Here is a 19,609-nt window from a genome sequence, read left to right on the forward strand (position 1 = left end):
CGACCTGGAATTCAATAGCTCAATGTAAATACTTTAGAACTATTACTGTCAATTATATCCAATAAATATCTAAATAATAAATAAATTATCTATCAAATAAATAAAGATATGACGATTCCATTGAATTTGCGCGCTATGAATCTTCTTATAGCACTTAGACTCGATTTTCGAACTGCTACTGTGAAAGAATAAGACGTTGATATTGTCAATACCACTTTTATTTATTCGAAAATTAATTCATATTACAGAACCAGGTTTCATGGTAATACCTACCATATCTTCAGCTGAACTAATATGTTTGTTGTTCCTTTTTATATGCAACAAACATACAACAACAACAACAAACATATTAGTTCAGCTGAAGATGTGGTAGGTATTACCATGAAACCTGGTTCTGTAATACGAATTAATTTTCGAATAAATTGAAGTAGTATTGACAATATCAACGTCTTATTCTTTCAATGCTACTGTGATTTTGATTTATGTTTATCTTCGGAAAAGGAATGTTTCTACAATGTCGAAATTCTAGACAGACGCCTACATAGCCGCTAAATTTCATTCAGTCTGTAAAAATGCGGATAAGCTTGACCAGAGCGGAATACTGGAGACTGATCTTGCATTTCAAGAAAATTGTCAAACTGATCTCAGATTGAATAATTGTCAGGCTCATTCAGTCTTGAAATTAGCATAACACTTGTAGAGCTATTTTCAAGTTCAAGGACTGTCCAATTTCCAAGTTTTGTTGAATTGCCGGTAGGCAACACCAGCAACACAACTGATAAAAAGCGTACCGTATTCATTTGAAGTTTAGTAGATAAAACTCGCTGAATTTTGAATCTGTAGGTTAAAGTGATCATTTTGTCTGCCTTGTCCGTATAAACTTGGTATGGTCTAGGAATATTGTGGTGCTTCCTGGAGAGGCTGTCTGTTGAAAGTCATTTTTCAAATTTAATTTTTCGTGCCACCTCATTCGCTAAAAACTAAAATAAGATTGTGGGTATTCAGAAATAAGGGATCCTATTACTGTACCTTTGATAAGATGTTATCTTCTATAATATTATAAAGAAACAGGGCATTTACCGAGTTAAATTTAGCCTAGGTCCATTCATAATCATCTGGCACATTCATCCCGAATAGAAGTGACTTGGCCTATCGCATCGCATCGCATCGTGTGTCATGTATTAATTTCACTACGGGATACCTTCCAGCAAACCAATTATGATCAACTATCAGTAACCTTTCAACATTCAACAATACTGAACGCCAAAGTTTTAAAATTTTGGCTCGATTTGAGTTGATGAGTTAATATTGTTAGCTTTCGTATCGGTAGCCAATGTTTATACACTTTCTCGATTCAAGGTTGAGTTGAGTTTGTGGGTGTGATTTTACTTGCCAGTAATCCTACTTATTATACACAGATTAAATTAGTTTTCTATTTATTCCATAAACCGTGGCAAAACATACGAAAGTGATGATCGAAACATGCATTCATAATACATGGAATGATGATCGGGGGAGAGCATCAGGCTCAGCCCAAAACTGATCTTCCAAATTTCGATAAATAACATCTTACAGATTACTTGTAAGATTTTAGTGTTTTTATGCTTGTTCTAACCGCGTTGCCGATAGGTGACATTTCCTAGTTTTATGCTAGATTTGCCGATTGTTGAGTTTTGCTAGTGTAATTCCGTAGGCCTACTAAATTTGATTTAATGGGAGAACTCGCTGACTCCTAATACAATATCCTACTTGAAAGCTTTGAAACCTTCTGCTAGTTTCTCGAGAGTGCAAGTTTAGATAATAATAATAGCTGTAAGGCTAAATTAGTCTGCTACCATATCAAATTGGTGCAAGACAGCTTCCTTGCAACTCTGTAGGTACTGATATGATATTCAAGAAAGTTGATCAGTGATTCAATATCACTAGTTGAGACTGATATATTTTCCCGGTTATAGGACTACATTACAGTATATACATTCTAGATAAATAAATTCGATATAGGTGGGTAGGTCATTGACACAAAGTACAGTAGGTAGTAGAAAATAAGTTTGTTTTTAGGTTTATTGTAAGTTTTTGAAAAGTAATGATAACTACCTAAGGAAAGCCTTTGTAGATATGAATGAGGCTATACAGAATTGAAAGTGCAATATGAGGGTCAAATTTGAATGAAGCTAATAAAACAAACAAATTACTACAAACCCCATCAAGACAGTCTATGGAATTCAACCATGCAACTGTCATCCTCCATAGCCAACACCTCATGCTTTCTCCTTTGAAACATGCGATAGGAAAAAGTGATTCAATTCAAAAACTGTATAAAGTTTTCCATTGTGAAACTTGACAAAATTCGAAATTATATAACTTCACAAAATTCAATCATGAAAACCTTTTCTTCAAATTTCATAATCTAGTGAGAGGACGAATCTCCTCTCTATAAGTGGAATCGATTCCAGAAAATTATTTAACTTTCAAAATAAATTCAACTTACGAATATACAAATTCTATCCAGTGATATTGGAAAATAATGACATAAATTGAATATCAATATTATCATGTTACTGGTTCGAAAATCCAATTAGGAGATTTAAAAAACTATCAAATTTTAATTTGGATATTACATTTTGGTTTTTGTCAGTGAAATTTGTGGCATTCTAGAATTTGGGAAACAAAAATTCAGCGAATTATATATTATTTATTGGTGTAGCAAATATATCATGAGAAAATATGCAATATATCTGTTGTTTGAATGGTGAAGGTCGATGAATTGTAAAGGAATTGTGGAAGGATCAATCACTTTGAGAATCCTAACAAGATAGATCTATTACGTATTTCAGACCTAAGCACCTGTGATTGCCGGAACGAATTCCTTCGTCAAAGACATCACCATCAACTTGTTTGTACCTTGGGCTTTTTTATAGGTACTCCCTGAAATCTTTTTTGAAATATCGTTACTATTGTATGAGCTAATGAGCACAGACAATTTTAAAGCGTTATTAACCAAGTATAAAATCGGTTATTGTGAACGATGGGCTACCAATTTACATAACTATTATCCGAGTTTACTGAACAGTTATTAGATCTTGGATTGTTTAGCAATTGGTCTCAAGTTAACCGAACAAGTCAGCTTTGTGAAAATCGCCTCCTTACTCTACCACCTTGTCTTATATGTTATCGGAGGTTGAAAAAAATGACCCTCGTAGGTACATAATAAGGTAAAAAAATATGATCTCCAAGTATATAGAAATACAATTATTACAGTATATTACCGTACGCCCATTTATATTCTCATCTATTCGAGAAACAGGAATAACATATTTGAAAAAAGACCAAAAGAGAGCGAGAGATTCGTTCATGCGATTCGGGTTTTCAGGATACTCTGAACCCTGCCACTAAATTCATAAAATTTTACTTTTTAAAGGGGGAATATTCATAAATTTCAATTCTGCACAGCCAGACAAGATTATTCTACACGTAATCAGTGCCTGCTATCATTCCCGATTCATGTCACATAATATGAAGTCCTTATTCAGGAATAAGATTGTATAAAAGATTACCAGAGATCATCCGTAAAACAAACAATCTGAAGATGTTAAAAACTACTATAAAGACAATGTTGATTAAAAAATCTTTCTACTCCGGTATTTTAATAAACATAAGAAGAATTTACGGTCCCGTTCAGGTTAATGAGCAGCAATGGCGAATAAGAAAAATGAGGAAATAGAAGCATTAATAAAAGGAGAAAATATAGTACGCTTCATTAAAGCCCAAATAATAGGTGGTTGGGGCATGTGATGAAGATGAGTGAGGCTAGAATGCCGAAAATAGTTTTTAATAGCAAGTTGCACAGCAGAAGAAAGAAAGGTAGGTCAAGGAACAGGTGGGTTGACCAAGTGATGGATGACCTGAGAAAGATGGGGGTAAGAGGATGGAAGGAAAGAGCCATGAACAGGGAAGTATGGAGGTGTGTTGTGAAGGAGGCCAGAGCTCACCTAGGGCTGTAGCGCCGGATAAAGAAAAGAAAAAGAAAAGATTTTAATAAACAAAAAAATGACCAATTTCTGTATTCGGAGCTGCGTATCTTGTGAAATACTTCAGATACAATTTCAAAATCTAGTAAGATGAAGAGTGAGCTGTAGTACGAGGAGATCCGATCATTGTGTCAAAAGTTATAAGTGTTTGAAATTTTGATCCTTGATGTGTCCCTATGCGCGCCTCCCGACTAGCAAATACTGTATGTATCCAACGGATGATTCTCATAGTACATCATCAACTTATATCATTGTGCAAAATCTCAATGTGAGGACAATAAAGTTGGTAAAATTTGGAGGAAGTCGTAAAATTTTGCTCATTTCTGAAAAGTTATAATTCAGTACTCATTGAAAAAAGAGAGTTACGAATCAAAATAAACGAAAATTATTCATAGATGCTCATTCAATTCCAACATTCATATGTTGTAATCAACGTAGACCAATTTCATGTTGAATTTGATTTTTATTATTTTAAGAGTTCAATATCAGGTTTCTAAAGATTATTTAGATAAAGAATTCCCCTTTTAAATTATTCAGAATTACACAAACTTTCAAAAAATATATAATTGCAATATACAAAGTACAGTATACTATATGAATTATTATAGTAATAAATTTATTTCAACTCGTACTTCTTTTTGAGCCGTTTTTGCTTGTTCGTCTTTTATTAAACCGTTTTGTAACCGGAACATTCATCAGGCCCACACGACCGCTACACCCATCTCCAAATAACTCAATTTTGAAGAACAATAAATTTAAGTAGAGCATTGTATTTGCTAGTGTAGGATTGCCCATTATTCTATTTGTTCCATTAAATATTGCCAATTTAGTCGAAATGTTTTTTTACTCTGAGGCTACTTTGACTGTAGGCTACGGTTGAAAACTGGATGGTAAATTACCGTATTTGAAATTTGATTGTAGAAGATATGAAGGGATGAAGGAGCCTGGAAGATTATTGATCGAATGATAATAAATTTGATAATTCATCTTTATTTCAACTTTTTTAAAATTATCATTAATTTATTAGTTTTTGAAACAATATTACAGGAAATTGTAATTTTATTAAGCATTCTATAAAAAGTTATTAGGCTTCATTCCATTGAAAGTTCGATCAGAAATTTTGCCTGATTGACGCATGAATTTAGAGTTGAGTCTCATTAATATGAATCTGAAGTGTATAAGGCTGGCCACTAACGGTAGTACATGCATGATAAACTTGCATGTAGATGCATGTTTATCAGTTTATCATGCATGTTTTGTCATAGAGGCTTCTAACATAAATCAAACAACCAATAACAATAGATAGATCACTGAATAATCACAAATTATAATTAGAGAAAAATAATTCAACCTCAAATAGAAAAATAAAACAAAGACATGATACAAAAACCTCTAAAAATGTATTCATGTCATCATACATTGTTGTCACAGCAAAAGGCTTCGAGCATAATTTTTGGAGGCTAGGCTTTTGTGTCTTCGATTTTTTGTTTATTTTTTCCTCCCTGCTCTATTTAAGGTTAAATTAGTTTTGTATCATTATAATTTGTAATTTTTCAGTGGTTTATCTATTGTTATTGGTTGTTTATTCTATGTTAGAAGCCTCTTGCCACTACCTCCGTAAACAAAGCCGTAGTGCATTCGTGTGCTCCGTAAACAAAGCCGTAGTGCATTCGTGTGCTCCGTAAACAAAGCCGTAGTGCATTCGAGTGACGTCAGCACAGGTAGGGCTCCTACACTAATAAAAACACTAGCTGATATGGATCAGCTGAAATTAACGAATTTTAATTGGTGTAGGAGCCCTACATGTGCTGACGTCACACGAATGCACTACTGCTTTGTTTACGAAGGTAGTGCTCTTGCTGATGACAAAATATGCATGATGAATGTGTGTGTGTGTGTGTAAGTGGCCAGCCTATAACAGGCACACAATTTGGTGGCATGATTTTATCCACGACATGTCCATAATTCCATCTCTTCTTGATCATAAATAATATGTCGCTTTTTCCGTAACTATTTTTAAGGCGTTTTTATTATATTATATTGATAAAATAGTTGATCAATTACTGATACTCCTTTCTATATTTATTTATTTATTCATTGGATAACAATTACAATGTAGAAATAAAAAATCAGGTTTTAATCCAATCTTCTTCTGTTCCTAAAATTCAGGAAATTGAATTTAGTTCAATAAAATGTCCAAACTAGAATTACGTTCACATCACAAAAAATTTTACTTGACTCAAAAAATAAATAACTGGAATACACTATATAATTCTGATTTTGAATGTTGTTAAATTGATAGAAAAGCTAAATAATAAACTATTATTAGCAATAGTAGTCATTTAAAATATAGATTTAATTATATGAATATCTAATGCTTCTTTTTGGTATGATTTACATGTTCACAGAGAATACTGCTGTGCAACCATCTCTCTACACAAAATTATAGGCTCCTACATAAATATTTAGAAATTACATACATAACTCTTAATCCAGAGCTGTTATTTCTCTTCAAAATAAATTCAAGAATATGAGGGTCAACGCGATATCTTAGACACTTTTCAACATAAATCAAACCCATTCATTCATATTTCCAGTTTCATTAACTCTGATCTTCGCCCTGACAGAGTCTTGGCAAAGTTTCAAAAGAAATGGTTCAAGGTGCCACATTCTTTATGATGTCTAATTTATGATATGTACAATATTCAATCGAAGAAATCGATTATCATAAGCTGTCATATATTATATAAATATATATATAATAGAAACATGCAGTTCCTCCATGCTCATGACATGTAATGCATGCAAGACAGCAGGATTGATTCAATGTTGGTAGCAAATCTGATAAATCCAAATACTCATAGACACTATGTTGTGACTGATTGTAGGCCTACTGTATTTCAAAAGCCCCTCCAAACCATTTTCCCTTTCCACTTCCACACATAAAATCAGATGTAATGCTAAACTTCAATCTTCAAAGTTTCATTGTCGTAGGTCTACTGTTGAGGTGAATTCAACTCTGATCAAGTAGCATTGTTTAATAGTTGCAATTTGTATTCCTATCAAAACTACATAAAGCCAACAATTGTTACCGTGAATGAATTTCACCTACAGAATATTTATAGGTTTGTTGTCAAAAATTCTACACTGTATGATGTAGGTGTGCTAAATAATTTATGAAATCAAAGCAGGATGATTGTCTTGAAAACTATTCAATACTATTCACTTTTTCAAAAAATAGGAGAGTAATATTACAAGAAACAGTCTTCACATCTGAAAATCACGTAAATTTACTCCATTCCACTAGTCTGTTAAAAAAATGAATTGTTTTTTTTCTTCTAAATTATTGTAAAAGCTAATTCAGTTGCAAGCCTGTTTCGCCTGCAAGTAAATAGATATGCTACTGGCAATTCCTCCATGCAGCTACTCCTTCACGGAATCATAATCAATCACACCAAATAGAAAAGCGCCGTGTTCTCAAGGCCAGCTCCGTTAACAGTTTTGAGCGTCAAGATCACACTGATCTTTCGGAACCTGCCTAGGCCTGGGCCTGGGCCAAATCTACATCCAATCACACCTCCTCATAAATTATCATCCCTTCCATTACTAATTTACAAGTGTAGAGCTCATCCTCACCAAAAGTAAGGATCTCAAATTATTATTGCACCAACGGCCTTATTCACCATCTCAGTTTAAACGGAGTCAGATCATCTGTTAGTTTAAACTCGAGTTGCTATAACCTGCATTTTTATAAGTACTTGTAATCCTAGATCAACGATGAAGCTAGAATGTTTGAGTATAAAGCAAAAGTATAGAATATAGCCATGAGTTGACGCAGCAGAAGCCGAAGATGGCCATGTAGAGGCGCGAGCAGATGTAATAGAATATATAATGAAATGTATAGAATATAGCCCTAAGTATGTAAGTACATCAGCGTTCACACTATAGCAACTGATAGCCAAAGAATTAAACGAGGTGTTAGATAATAAGTGTCCCAGACTGTGGATCCAGCAGCATCTTATTAGTTAGATAGAGGCATGCCGTTCAGGAGTATCCACCGTCGAAAATGATAGGTAGAGGATTAAATAAGGAGATGTTATATGACGCCGTGCGTTGGTTAGATATTATAATCGTGCCTTTCAGGATTATCCATCGTTGAAAATGATAGGAAGAGAATTTAATGAGGTGATAGCGTCCCAAAGTGTGCATCTAGCAGACGTGCGTTGGTTAGATAGGATCGTTGGTCTACTTACAGACACCCTGAACATGGTGGGTACCAAGAAGTAGCCGTCACTGCGGTCGGTGACGATGGCGAAGGGCGCAGCAGAGATGTTTCGCAGCGTCCTGAGGCAAGTGAGCAGCAGCGCCGAGCCGAGCGTCGACGCAAGCAAGGCGTCCAAGCTGTCACCCGTGTACACGTCCAGGAACTTCCAGGCTCCACGCCACGAGTTCACGCAGCAGAAGCCGAAGATGGCCGTGTAGAGGCGCGACGAGATGTAGTAGAAGAGCCGGTGCTTCTCGGGGTCGAGGTAGGTGGCCAGGGGTCGCTGCAGCAGGGTGAACAGTAGTAGTCCTGAGAAGCCGACGCACAGTGACACGTAGCTGGAGTAGTCGTCGCGCTCGGGGAACACGTAGTGGTCCATGAGACACCAGGTGCCCCGCCAGTAGCTGACCACCAACGGCGAGATGAGCACCGAGGAGATGAGCATGTCGAGCGCCGTGAGGACGGCATAGTGCAGCCGCGACGTGCCGCGGAGTCCGTCGGAAATGCCCGCTGTGCTGCCTCTCATCTCCTCAGCGCTGGCTCTGCACCACTCGCCGAAACTCCAGCGTTCGCCACTCGCCTTCGCCTGGTCACCTCCTTCCCCTCGGCCGGCGAGCGCTGAAACCCCACCACCACCACCAACATCACTCAACCTGCCCCCGCTAACGCTTCAATTAGCGCGTCAGGTCAAGCACACTCCCACTATTCACTAATGCTACAATACGCATTTCAAATGGATCAAGTCATAATCACAGTTGATTGTGAAGATCATTTCATTTTCATAGTTCTCTATGAGATGAAAAGGGAATCGATTAAAAAAGTATAAAATTAAAATTATAATCACTTTTTAATAATTTCTCTTTGATGATTTATTTTCGATAGATTTAGTTCTCTTTGATGTAGAAAGGAAGTCCATTAAAATTCTGCAATGTGTATTTTAAATGGATAGTTAATTATTTATAACATAAATTGTTTGTATGCATTTAAAATGTAAGGAATCTTTTCACTGCCAAAATCACAATAAATCAATAAATAAATATTGTGATGTAAATTAATTTCTTAATTTTCAATTTCTATGAGTTTTAAAGAAAGAAAGTTCATTCAGAAATTCTACTATATGCATTTCAAATGGTTAAATTTATAATCAAAATTAATTGTTTGTGATGATAATGTATTTTCGATAGGTTTAGTTTTCTTTGAGGTAGAAAGGAAGTTCATTAAAATTCTGCAATGTGTATTTCAAATGGATTGATAATTAATTATAATAATAATTGTTTTTGATTTATCATTTATTTTTGATGAATGCTGGTATATATGAGGTAGAAAGAGACTATTGACAAAACTCTTCATTGTGTATTCAAAATGTATTGATCCATGATGAATTTGTTTTTCTATGAGATAGGAAGGAATCTATTAGAAAACTCTACTTTATGTATTTCAAATGTATTGATGTATGACCACAATAAATTAATCAAATTCACTCGTACAATAATATTGGCTGTATTTGTGTAAATTATTTATATTCATTCCATTTACATTATTCCTTCACGCCCAAAAGCAAGTCAATTTTGAGAGAATCAAAAAAGCACTTTCTCAAAAAAGTATTCATGCTTGTTTAAACAACATTATTTACATTCAATTCAATTTTTCTTTTAATACCATTGCGAATGTTTGAACTAGTAATGAACAAGCTAATTATATTGAATCAATTTTTTCATCAATCTAAAATTGGTCTTCACTCTGTTTATAAAGTGGTTTCAATTGAAATACAAGTGAATATTATAATTTTCTGTGAGTTTATCATCACCACTTATAATGACAAAATTAAATGCATTTTAAATGGGATAACAATCAATAATCGAACGTTCATAGAATTGAGTGTTTATCTTAATTATTGTTCTCTGCATTTTTTTTAGTACCGTAGCATTATGTTATGTTTCAGTATTTTTGTTACCGACTTCAACAATAAAAATAAGCGTGGGTTGAAAAGAATAAAACCGGATTTAAAAATTTATCTTGGTCCAGATTATACTGAGGATTTCCTATACTTTGAAATATATAATGCCTCCCACCTTGAAATGTCTAATGTCTTGAGAGGAAGAGATTGAATTTAAATCACATAGTTACTCGTCTCTCCTAACAATGCCGATGTCAAAAATGTATGATACCAGCTAAACTATCTGTTCCAAGGTTACTAGCCTAAATTTATATTATTCTTCTACCGATCATGTTTTCTATTTATCTCTCAAAATATTATTGCTTTCATCCCAAATCAATAGTTTTTATAAGTTATAAGTGGTGAAATATATCATTCTTAGATTCATTTCCAGAATGCTGCAAAAAATGCTGTCCTTGGTCATCTCTTATACTGTAACAGAAGCTATGTTGTATTGGACACTACTTATCGAAATCGGTCAACAAATATAGAATCCCGTATTCCAAAATAGAATCTTCCTTCAACTGAATCGCATATTTTTCATTCGTGCGTGAGTATGTGTGTCTGAAATATTTCTCGAAGCAAATCACCAAAGTGTGTTTCGTGTGTGTTGACTGTTGAAGTGGAACGTTGGAAATTTGTGTGAAATTTCGGACTGTCAACTATCAAGCAACTTGCCTGACATATTTCGAATCCAAATTGGTGTAATGGTCTTTCATTATTTGTTTTATATCGGAATTTATTCACAGAGGAGATATCTTGGCCAAATGAGTTCCACACTTGAGTATGAATGGCTACGCTCACAAACAGTGATATGGTGTGACTCTTGTGATGGTATATCTTCAGCTATTTATTACAAAATACATTACATTTTATAATTTTTATCATTCAACGAATTCGATCATCAGATTCAGAGCAGTTTTTATCACAATGTTATTTTGCATTTTCTGCCAGCTCATTTCAACTATACTTGGAATTAAAAAATGAATCAATCATAACATTCTCTCAAGATCCTGATTCTTTCCTGATTTAAGACTCGATTTAACCCGATTCTAATGTAATTATGAAAAGACTACAAATTAAATAGATTAGTATTAAAAACATTTGCAAAACTAATGACAGTCGCTGTTAATGTACTGGACCAATTTACATTCGCTTAGTAGTCATTTAGAAATGTTCAGGACTGTAGTATGTGCAAGATTTATTGATGAATTGCTTTCAATTATAAAAACATGGAGAATAAACTTGAAATGAAGCTGGTGTTATCTAACGGGGTTTTAAAAACTGCTTAAGCAAGTTGCAGCACTCATGTTGGTCAGTCAGGAAAAAAGCAGTTGAAAACTAACAGCAGTTTGTGTTGCTCCTGTTTATAACGACGTTGCATTAAGAATTTAGCTTTCATCCATTGTAATATTATTCAGGAAAAGTGAAAAAAATCTAATTTCTACGTATAAACTTCTTATTGGAGTACATTTAATCAATCTAGGGCTTGTTATGTGTTATTATTTTAGGAATAGATTATTTGACATTTGTGATATTGGTGAAATACAAAGGCAAGAATTTCATTAATTATATTGAGAAATTTTAATTAACATTTAACATACAATATCCCACTCTAAATGAAATGAAAGGATTCCCTTTCGTGAATATTGACTTTTTGTTTTTTCCTCAGTCAGTTGTAATTCGTGTTCCATTGTACTTGTTAATTTATTGTTTTACGATACAGAAATTATGTGGTTTAAAATTGTCAATTTTCTAATATGAAAGGTTAATGCAAAAAATGATAGTTCAAATTCGACTCTATTGTCACAAAATTATTTTTTCTTCTCAATTATCTTTCTGTGGCTTTTAGGACACATACTTGATGAAGTTTACAAACAAATAATTAAGGGAAAGCTAGTCTAGTACTGTTGTCAATTATTGTGCTCACCTTTAATGAGATAAGATAACCCCCAGTAAATCATGAAGTCGACGGGCTGGCTAAGAATTTTGGAGTGAGGTTGCCGAGTCGGGTTTTAGAACAATGTGCTACTCAGATTCTGTATGATTTTGAATAGAAGCTTAGCATGAGAATGAGTGACTGTCAGCTGACTGTGTCATGACACTCGATGGTGAGGATCTCGGATATGGTGAGGGAGGTGCGGCGTATTCGCAGCAGGGTGACGCAGTTGGCTAGGGCGCCACTCACCATAGCTCCAAGCTGCACGAAATTCCTCTCGAAATTTGGCGGCAGCCGCTGCTGCATCCAGTCCTCACTCACCGGGCTACTCTCGCAAAATGACCCTTGTCCGTTGTCCTTCACTCACCGCAGATAACTCAATCGATCACTAAAATTTTACAGTTATTGCCGCCCCATCTAATTGCAGAACATTATCTGCTCAATGGACGTTGGTTGCCCCATTAAATAGCATCGCATCAGGCCTCTTATCGGGAAACACCGGCTTACTAGTGGCCGCTCATACAACATGCTTGTCATATATGATCAAACTGAAAAACGAAATACTATTCGAAGAGTCAATTATATTTTTCTGAGTAATTTTCTGTTTCAAATTTTTCAAGGTTTGTGCAGATGAAGAAAATTTCCTTGTAAGCTTCCTCATTAGTCGATCATGTGAAAACCCCGTATTTGTATGACGATTGTTACCTTACTGAACCTATTCAATAACATTTTAAAATCTTTATTTATTTTCCCAATTTTAGTATGATACCAAGTGGGCTTAAACTTCAGGCTTGTGGATGGATTATGGGAAGGATGATTATGATGATGAGAGTGATGGGTGGACTTTCATCTTTAGGTAGATTCCGAACCACCGGGAAGCAATTTCTTACGCTCCTAATAAATCTTTAGATATTATGATGCATAGCATAAGCCTAATAAAAAAGAACAGTGTTGACTTGGAAGCCAGGATAAAAAATATGAGAATAGAATGTTTAGAACAGGAAAAGGTATCTGTGAACCTAATCCTTGTAAAGAAGACGACGATGATAAGCATAATAATAAATATGTGATAGGCCTACGACTCATGTGTCACGTTCATGCAACTTATTGCTATACTATTCAATTTCAAAAACATTCTTCGGTTCTTATGTTCTCCTTCTTGTTCTGATTTAATCGTTCATAATTTATTGGATAAAAATACTTAGAGTCAAACCACAGATTCATTACAATTTAAAATCATAAATTTATCAAAATCTCGATATCTTTATAATTATTTGTGGTTGACACTCTTTAGACTTTTCATTCAGTATGGATAACTCTATACGGTAGCAATTTCACCGTCGCAACTAGGCCATCACAAGAATGATATTTATTGACAACGTTCGCATTTCTTATTTATCTTGATAGTGTTGAATTAGTGTTCAATAAGTTACCTGAATCTCTCTTTTTGATAAAAATTAGTGACGTTAGTTATATTGCAAATCCAAATGCAACCATGGAATAGGAGTAGTGGACCGCGCTATTCTTTATAATTGAATTTAGATGCTTGAATTCATATCTCATCAAGCAAATAAGCTATTATCAGCTATTAAAGGACGAATGTTTGACTGGTTCTTTAAGAATGAATATTATGGACCTGCCCTAACACAAGTTTAACCGTGCAACGTTTTATAAATGATTATTCATTTGTCAGGTATGGATTAATGATAATGGATTTTGTTTTGCAAGGAAATAAAATATTTAAAGAATACTCCAAATTTTCAAGATAAAAACTGCTTGTTTCCCAGTAGGTGGGCTTTTGAGTGAAGTGCTTTATGCTTCTTAGTATCTCGACTTGAGAGTCGAGATCATGAAGTACCTATTAATAACAAGTAAAAATATGCTATTGGTTGTGATTCCTTATCTTTTGTGGTGAACAAAAACTGTTTGTTTAAAACTAATCAATCAATTTAGCCTACAATTATTAAATTTCTTTGTTTTGAAAAATTCAATTGTTGTCCTTTACTGAAGACTACTCTAGCTTTTTCAAGTTTCAACATGATCATCTCATTAACTTATTTTTCTTAATTAGTTCGAATTGGATACATGCTTTTCTTACGAATCTATCAATAATTAATGGTACCGTACACGATCTATTGTGATTCTATTGAATTTTCTGTAAGTTTCCCACCAGGATTTCATTGATCTACCAATTTTGAAGGAATCATTCCAAACAACTGAAGTATTTTAATAAGAACTACTATGTTCAAAACTCAGCAGTTATCCTTATAGCTGCCATTTTTTTTTTTCACTTAGGAATTTTTATCTCTAGAACGAAATGTTGTATTGATCTAAAATTTGGCATGAATATTCACGCTATGAAGACTCAACTTTGAAAAATAAAAGTAAAAATTTTCTATGTGAATTTTCAAAATGGCGGCCATTTTAAATTTTTGATGGCAATTTTTTCGAAAAATGTTCACTTTACAGAAAATTTACAAGAGACAAAAAAGTTGGCAAATTTGATCAACATTACAAGGATACCTTATTCATTAATATTAGTATTTGGTCCAGTAGATTTTTAGTTCTGTTGATTATGAATGAGTGAGTGAATGATTGAATGAATCAGTGCCATTTCGCTTTAATATATGTAGTGTATGCCCAATAAAGGGATACGTTTAGGGCATTCACTGTTTCTGGTTAAATTGTATTGATTTTCTTATGTAATATTGTATTTTCTTTTTCTTTTTAAAAAAGGTTTTAATAAATGTCATTTATGCACAAACCAAAACCAACATTAACTCGTGTATTAAATCTTACATATTTTTTCTTTTTTGTACAGTTGGCCCTTCCGACAGAAGAGGTTAATCTCCTAGAGGATCTTCAGAATTTTATTGATTCTGAAATCCCCAGCACCATCTCACCAGCTGAATATGTTGAGACGATACAAAAATCAATACAAGTCACAGGGAGACAAGAAAGAGAGGGAATATCTCCTAAAGAGACGCGACAAGAGAGGGAGCAGAACATCCCAAAAGAGAAAACGCTTAAAAACAAGAGGGAAATTAAAATAGCGTGTCGACGTGTTTTGCCAGTGTTCACCGATAATGATAATAATGATAATAATGATAATAATGATAATAATGATAATAATGATAATAATGATAATAATGATAATAATGATAATAATGATAATAATGATAATAATGATAATAAATAAAGCCTATAGTAACAATAGGGCCTTGATGGATGTATTTGTAACTGTATACAGCCTTCTTATGTTCAGTATGCTCCTCGCCATCGCCATTTGAGTTGTTGCTATTTCCTGTAGTACTGCTCTCTTCAACGCCCAAGTTTGCGAACCGTAAATAAACACGGGAAAAACACAGGACTTCAGTATTTTTATTTTCTTTCCAGCAATAATCTCTCTATTCTTGAGAATACTTTTTAATGACCAATATTTTCTCCATGCAATTACACACCTACGTTTCACTTCTTTATCGGTTCTGTCGGTGAAAGCAATCAATTGTCCCAGATAAATAATCTCTCTTGATCAACCCAATGAGCAACCATCGAGTAGTACTGCTCTACTGTTTCCCTATTTGTTATAATATGAGTTTTCCCTGGATTGATAATCAGCCCCGCTTTATCATTTTCAGCAGCTGGTTATCATATTTTTTAATTCTGATGGAGATTTAGCAATAAGAACAATATTATCCGCAAAACGTGAGTGATTCAGGTAATTTCCTTGGATACGCAAACCATATCCATCCCACTTGAGATTACTAAAACATTTTTGTGGAGCAGCATTGAAGAGAGACGGCGTGAGTGGGTCTCCCTGTTTCACACCCTTCTGCATGCTGAATAATTCTCCTGGTGAGTCTGATATACGGTACCTTTCGTGCTGTACTATTTCCATAAACGTCCTTGATTACGAGTCCAGTCAATTTATCTATATAAATAAAAATCGAGCCTCAAATTTTGACATTCAATCACTTTTTTATGTGTGCACCGAGTTTGACCTTTTTTTGTAGTTTTGTTCGTTATGTTCAGGACCAAATTTATGGCCTATCAAATTTATAATCGGACTTCAGGACTCTTTCCTACGGTCCTTCAAAGTTTACATGTAATCCTTATGGGAGACGATTTGTGAGCTGGTCACACAGAAATAAAAATCAGCTGTTATAATCATTGCGTCATCCAACTGCCGTCGGTAGATAGTAGACAAGAGTGTGTGCTGCATCATAACCGCCCATGTATTTTATTCTAAACGCCCCGACTAAAAACAAAATGACTGTTCTGTGTGTAACCATCCAGCAGTGCGGCCTCTGTTTAAAGACTTGCATACTCTAAAGACATTGCTTTTTTCGAATAATTGTCTTCTGTATTTAGAATTAATTGATTTTTAGTAAATTATTTATTTTGCAGTTGGAAAATTATCTATAAAAATAAAATCCATTAAAATTAATAATCGGAATAATATGAATAATAGCAATTAGCATCTGAAGTTATCAGCTGTACACTAAGCTAAACATTATGGTAGTGTTTTCATCATATATGCTTAAAAATACAAAAATTAGGAGTTAATAAAACCATTTGATTCAATTGATAGAATGTTTGAAGTTCAGTAGGCTTACATATTGGTATGGAAAATATTGGACAGTGCTTCTCAAAAGTTGTAAAAGTTGTGAATGTGTGAGAGTAATTCAAATCAATTCAATTTATTACAAAATACAAAATAAAATGAAATATTTGAATAAATAAAATCTAAATACATGACATGATAGCAGGGTACAATGTAGAAATATATGTATTATATTAATATTGAATCTATAATGAACAATTTCACTAAAAAAATTATTTGGTTGGCAGAAGTTAACATCCCCCGAAGACAGTTACTTATTCAAATATCAGCTACTCATTCAGTTAAATATAATTGTTACAGTTATTACATATTATCTAGTTATTAATCACAATATACCTGTATTCAGTTACTTATTCAGACTTATTATTAATCGATCTGTTTTTCAATTTTCTTTCTACTGTTTCACAAAATTCCAATTCTTAATAATGCCGCGGTACGAACGACGTCCAAACTTGGGTCCTAGAACTCGAAATGCTGGAAATTTAGAATATTCACGGGAAAATCATCAGCAGCAAGGAGATATACCATACAATTCCCAGCAAGCTGCATTCAACTATAACTCGGCAATCGAGTACAGTTCACTGTCAATTGTTGCTATTGGCACAATTAACATTGTGTGCCAGTACTGTGGGGCATATAAGTATAAAAATGAAGCACCCGGATTGTTTTTGGCTTGGTAACACAAAGTGTTGATCTTAAGGAGATCGCCTTATCACACCGTTCCACGCCATGCCCAATTCGATGTATGTGAGTGCTTCCATTCAAACCAATAAGCAAGAAGCACCTGGATGCAAAAAGCTGCATCGCGCCTCCTCAGGTGTGCATCCAGCTAAAGTTTGTCATGAGATGCATTAACTATTTAGCGTACGAAATTCGCCAGGCCAGCTAGTATAGACATAAAAAGGGGATGTGCTTGCAATTTTTATTGTAGTTCTGATTCTTTATTATATTATTCAGATACATTAGAGAAGTCCAGAACCAATTTCTTCATGCAAAATTTCCTTGTGCTAGATACAGAGTGGCCCAAAAACCTCGTATTTTTGGTTCATTTTAAGTATTCAGCTATTTCTGTCAAATCTAGTACTTACTCGGACAGAAAAATTTGCTCTTGCCTTTTGTTTAGATTGGAAAATTCTGAATAAAATGAGATCATTCGGAACTCTCTATCCCCAATGATATGATTTCTCGAAAATGAGTAAAATTTTCTAAAAAATCAATTTCTGATGATTTTTAGTTTTTTATCAACAATATCTTCCGATTGTTACCATTTAGCTGTATAATTCAACATCCCTCTGGGCGTATTTTTGTGCTCTACAATCTGAGATCAGGTAGAGCGCTCTATATCATAATTATAGATTTCCAGGTACACCTGACATGCTCCTTGTATTGTGAAAAACACCTAATTTTCAGCTTCAACCATCTTCACCAACTACGTTGCCCTCACATTGATATTTCACAGAATGATATAAGTTCTTGAGAATATGTTCTATGAGGATCACCCGTTAGATGCACTTCATTTCAGTATTTCCTAGTGGAGAGGCGTGCATAGGGACACCTCAAGGATCAAAATTTCAAACAAACACTTATAACTTTTGACACAATGCTCAGATTTCATCGTACTACACTCTTCATTCTTCTCGGCTCGTTAAGGCGGTCCAAAATCATGCATCATGAGTCAAATTCGGTCGAAAAACGGAAAATTTATTGTTGAGTGTACTCAAGCCCATATTCCAATGCACAAAAAATGGTCAATTTCTATATTCAAAGCTGCATATCTTGTGAAATATTCGAGTTAAAACCCCTAAGTCACTCTCTTTAGAGGAATTAAAATTCAGTTGTACGTCAAAAGGTAGAGTATTTGACTAATAACTTATCCTGAATGTTACAGTATTATATCTACAACAGTCTCCAATTTATTGAAGGGTTCCCATACATATGACTCACTCTGTATAATCATCGTTATAAATTCAACCAATACATACAGCTTGCATTCAACTGCTTTATCAAGATATCAACATTAGAGGAAAATGAAATTGGCAATTCGATATGAAGTGGAGAGATGAAGGCATAGAAAAATTCTAACATATTCAATTCATCTCAATATCAATTCATAGTTAAGATAGTTAGATATATTTATATGTTTGTTTAGTTTTCCACATCATTCCTGTTTCTCCATTATACTGGAAAAATATCTGAGAATTAATTTTCTTTAAAGATTACGTCCAAAGGACTCCAGTTATGGATTATAAGACAAGACAGGTCAATAATTTTACATAATTAACAATAAGTTTACATAATATCAACACCAAGTAAATATAAAACCTAATCTTGGTTTGAAAGGAACATTATTCTAGTATCTCCATATTCAGAGAAATCTGAAAAATTAGAGGGTTGTTTCAAACGTCAGTATAGTTAGCTACGATTATGTGGATATAACTACTAATCCTGAAATTATTGTTGAGATTGGCGTAGTAAGCTCTGGATTTTTTTTTCCGTACGTACCTATTATCATCTTTTATTGTTGGTGCTCCCCCAATTATTTAAATGAATAATTTTGTAACTTAAATCAATAAATAAAATTATTAGACATCACATTTCTACCCATAATATTCGTTTTAATACCTAAATTATATTTAATTTATGAACATTGCTTTTCTCAATTGAAATTCTATTGTATAAATCCTAATACTCCAAACCAGGCGCTACTGCAATAAGCATATAGTAATCCTGTCAGGCAGCCCTCAAGGCTCTTGACTACAACGAAATCAAGTCAAAATTGGTGTGGGAGTGCCACAAAACGCTCAGCAGGCTTGCAACG

General features: G+C 34.1%; 1 protein-coding gene across 7 annotated transcripts in view; it reads right to left on the minus strand.

Moving 5' to 3' along the window:
- Positions 1-19,609, minus strand: part of LOC111059918 — a 67,162-nt gene that overhangs the window by 26,289 nt on the left and 21,264 nt on the right. For 3 of the 7 annotated variants that reach the window (XR_005571300.1, XM_039428052.1, XM_039428051.1), the window contains one exon: positions 8,282-8,910. The exons of 2 other annotated variants lie outside the window; for them this stretch is intronic. Coding sequence is in view for 4 of the 5 variants with exons in the window: in XM_039428052.1 (XP_039283986.1) it covers positions 8,282-8,910 (629 nt within the window). In the remaining variant the exon portion in view is untranslated. Of the gene's footprint in view, positions 1-8,281; positions 8,911-12,158; positions 12,550-19,609 lie in introns of those variants that run through there. 2 more of the 7 variants (XM_039428053.1, XM_039428055.1) reach the window with 2 other exon arrangements.

Source organism: Nilaparvata lugens, chromosome 5, assembly GCF_014356525.2.
Source record: "Nilaparvata lugens isolate BPH chromosome 5, ASM1435652v1, whole genome shotgun sequence".
NCBI lineage: Eukaryota > Metazoa > Arthropoda > Insecta > Hemiptera > Delphacidae > Nilaparvata > Nilaparvata lugens.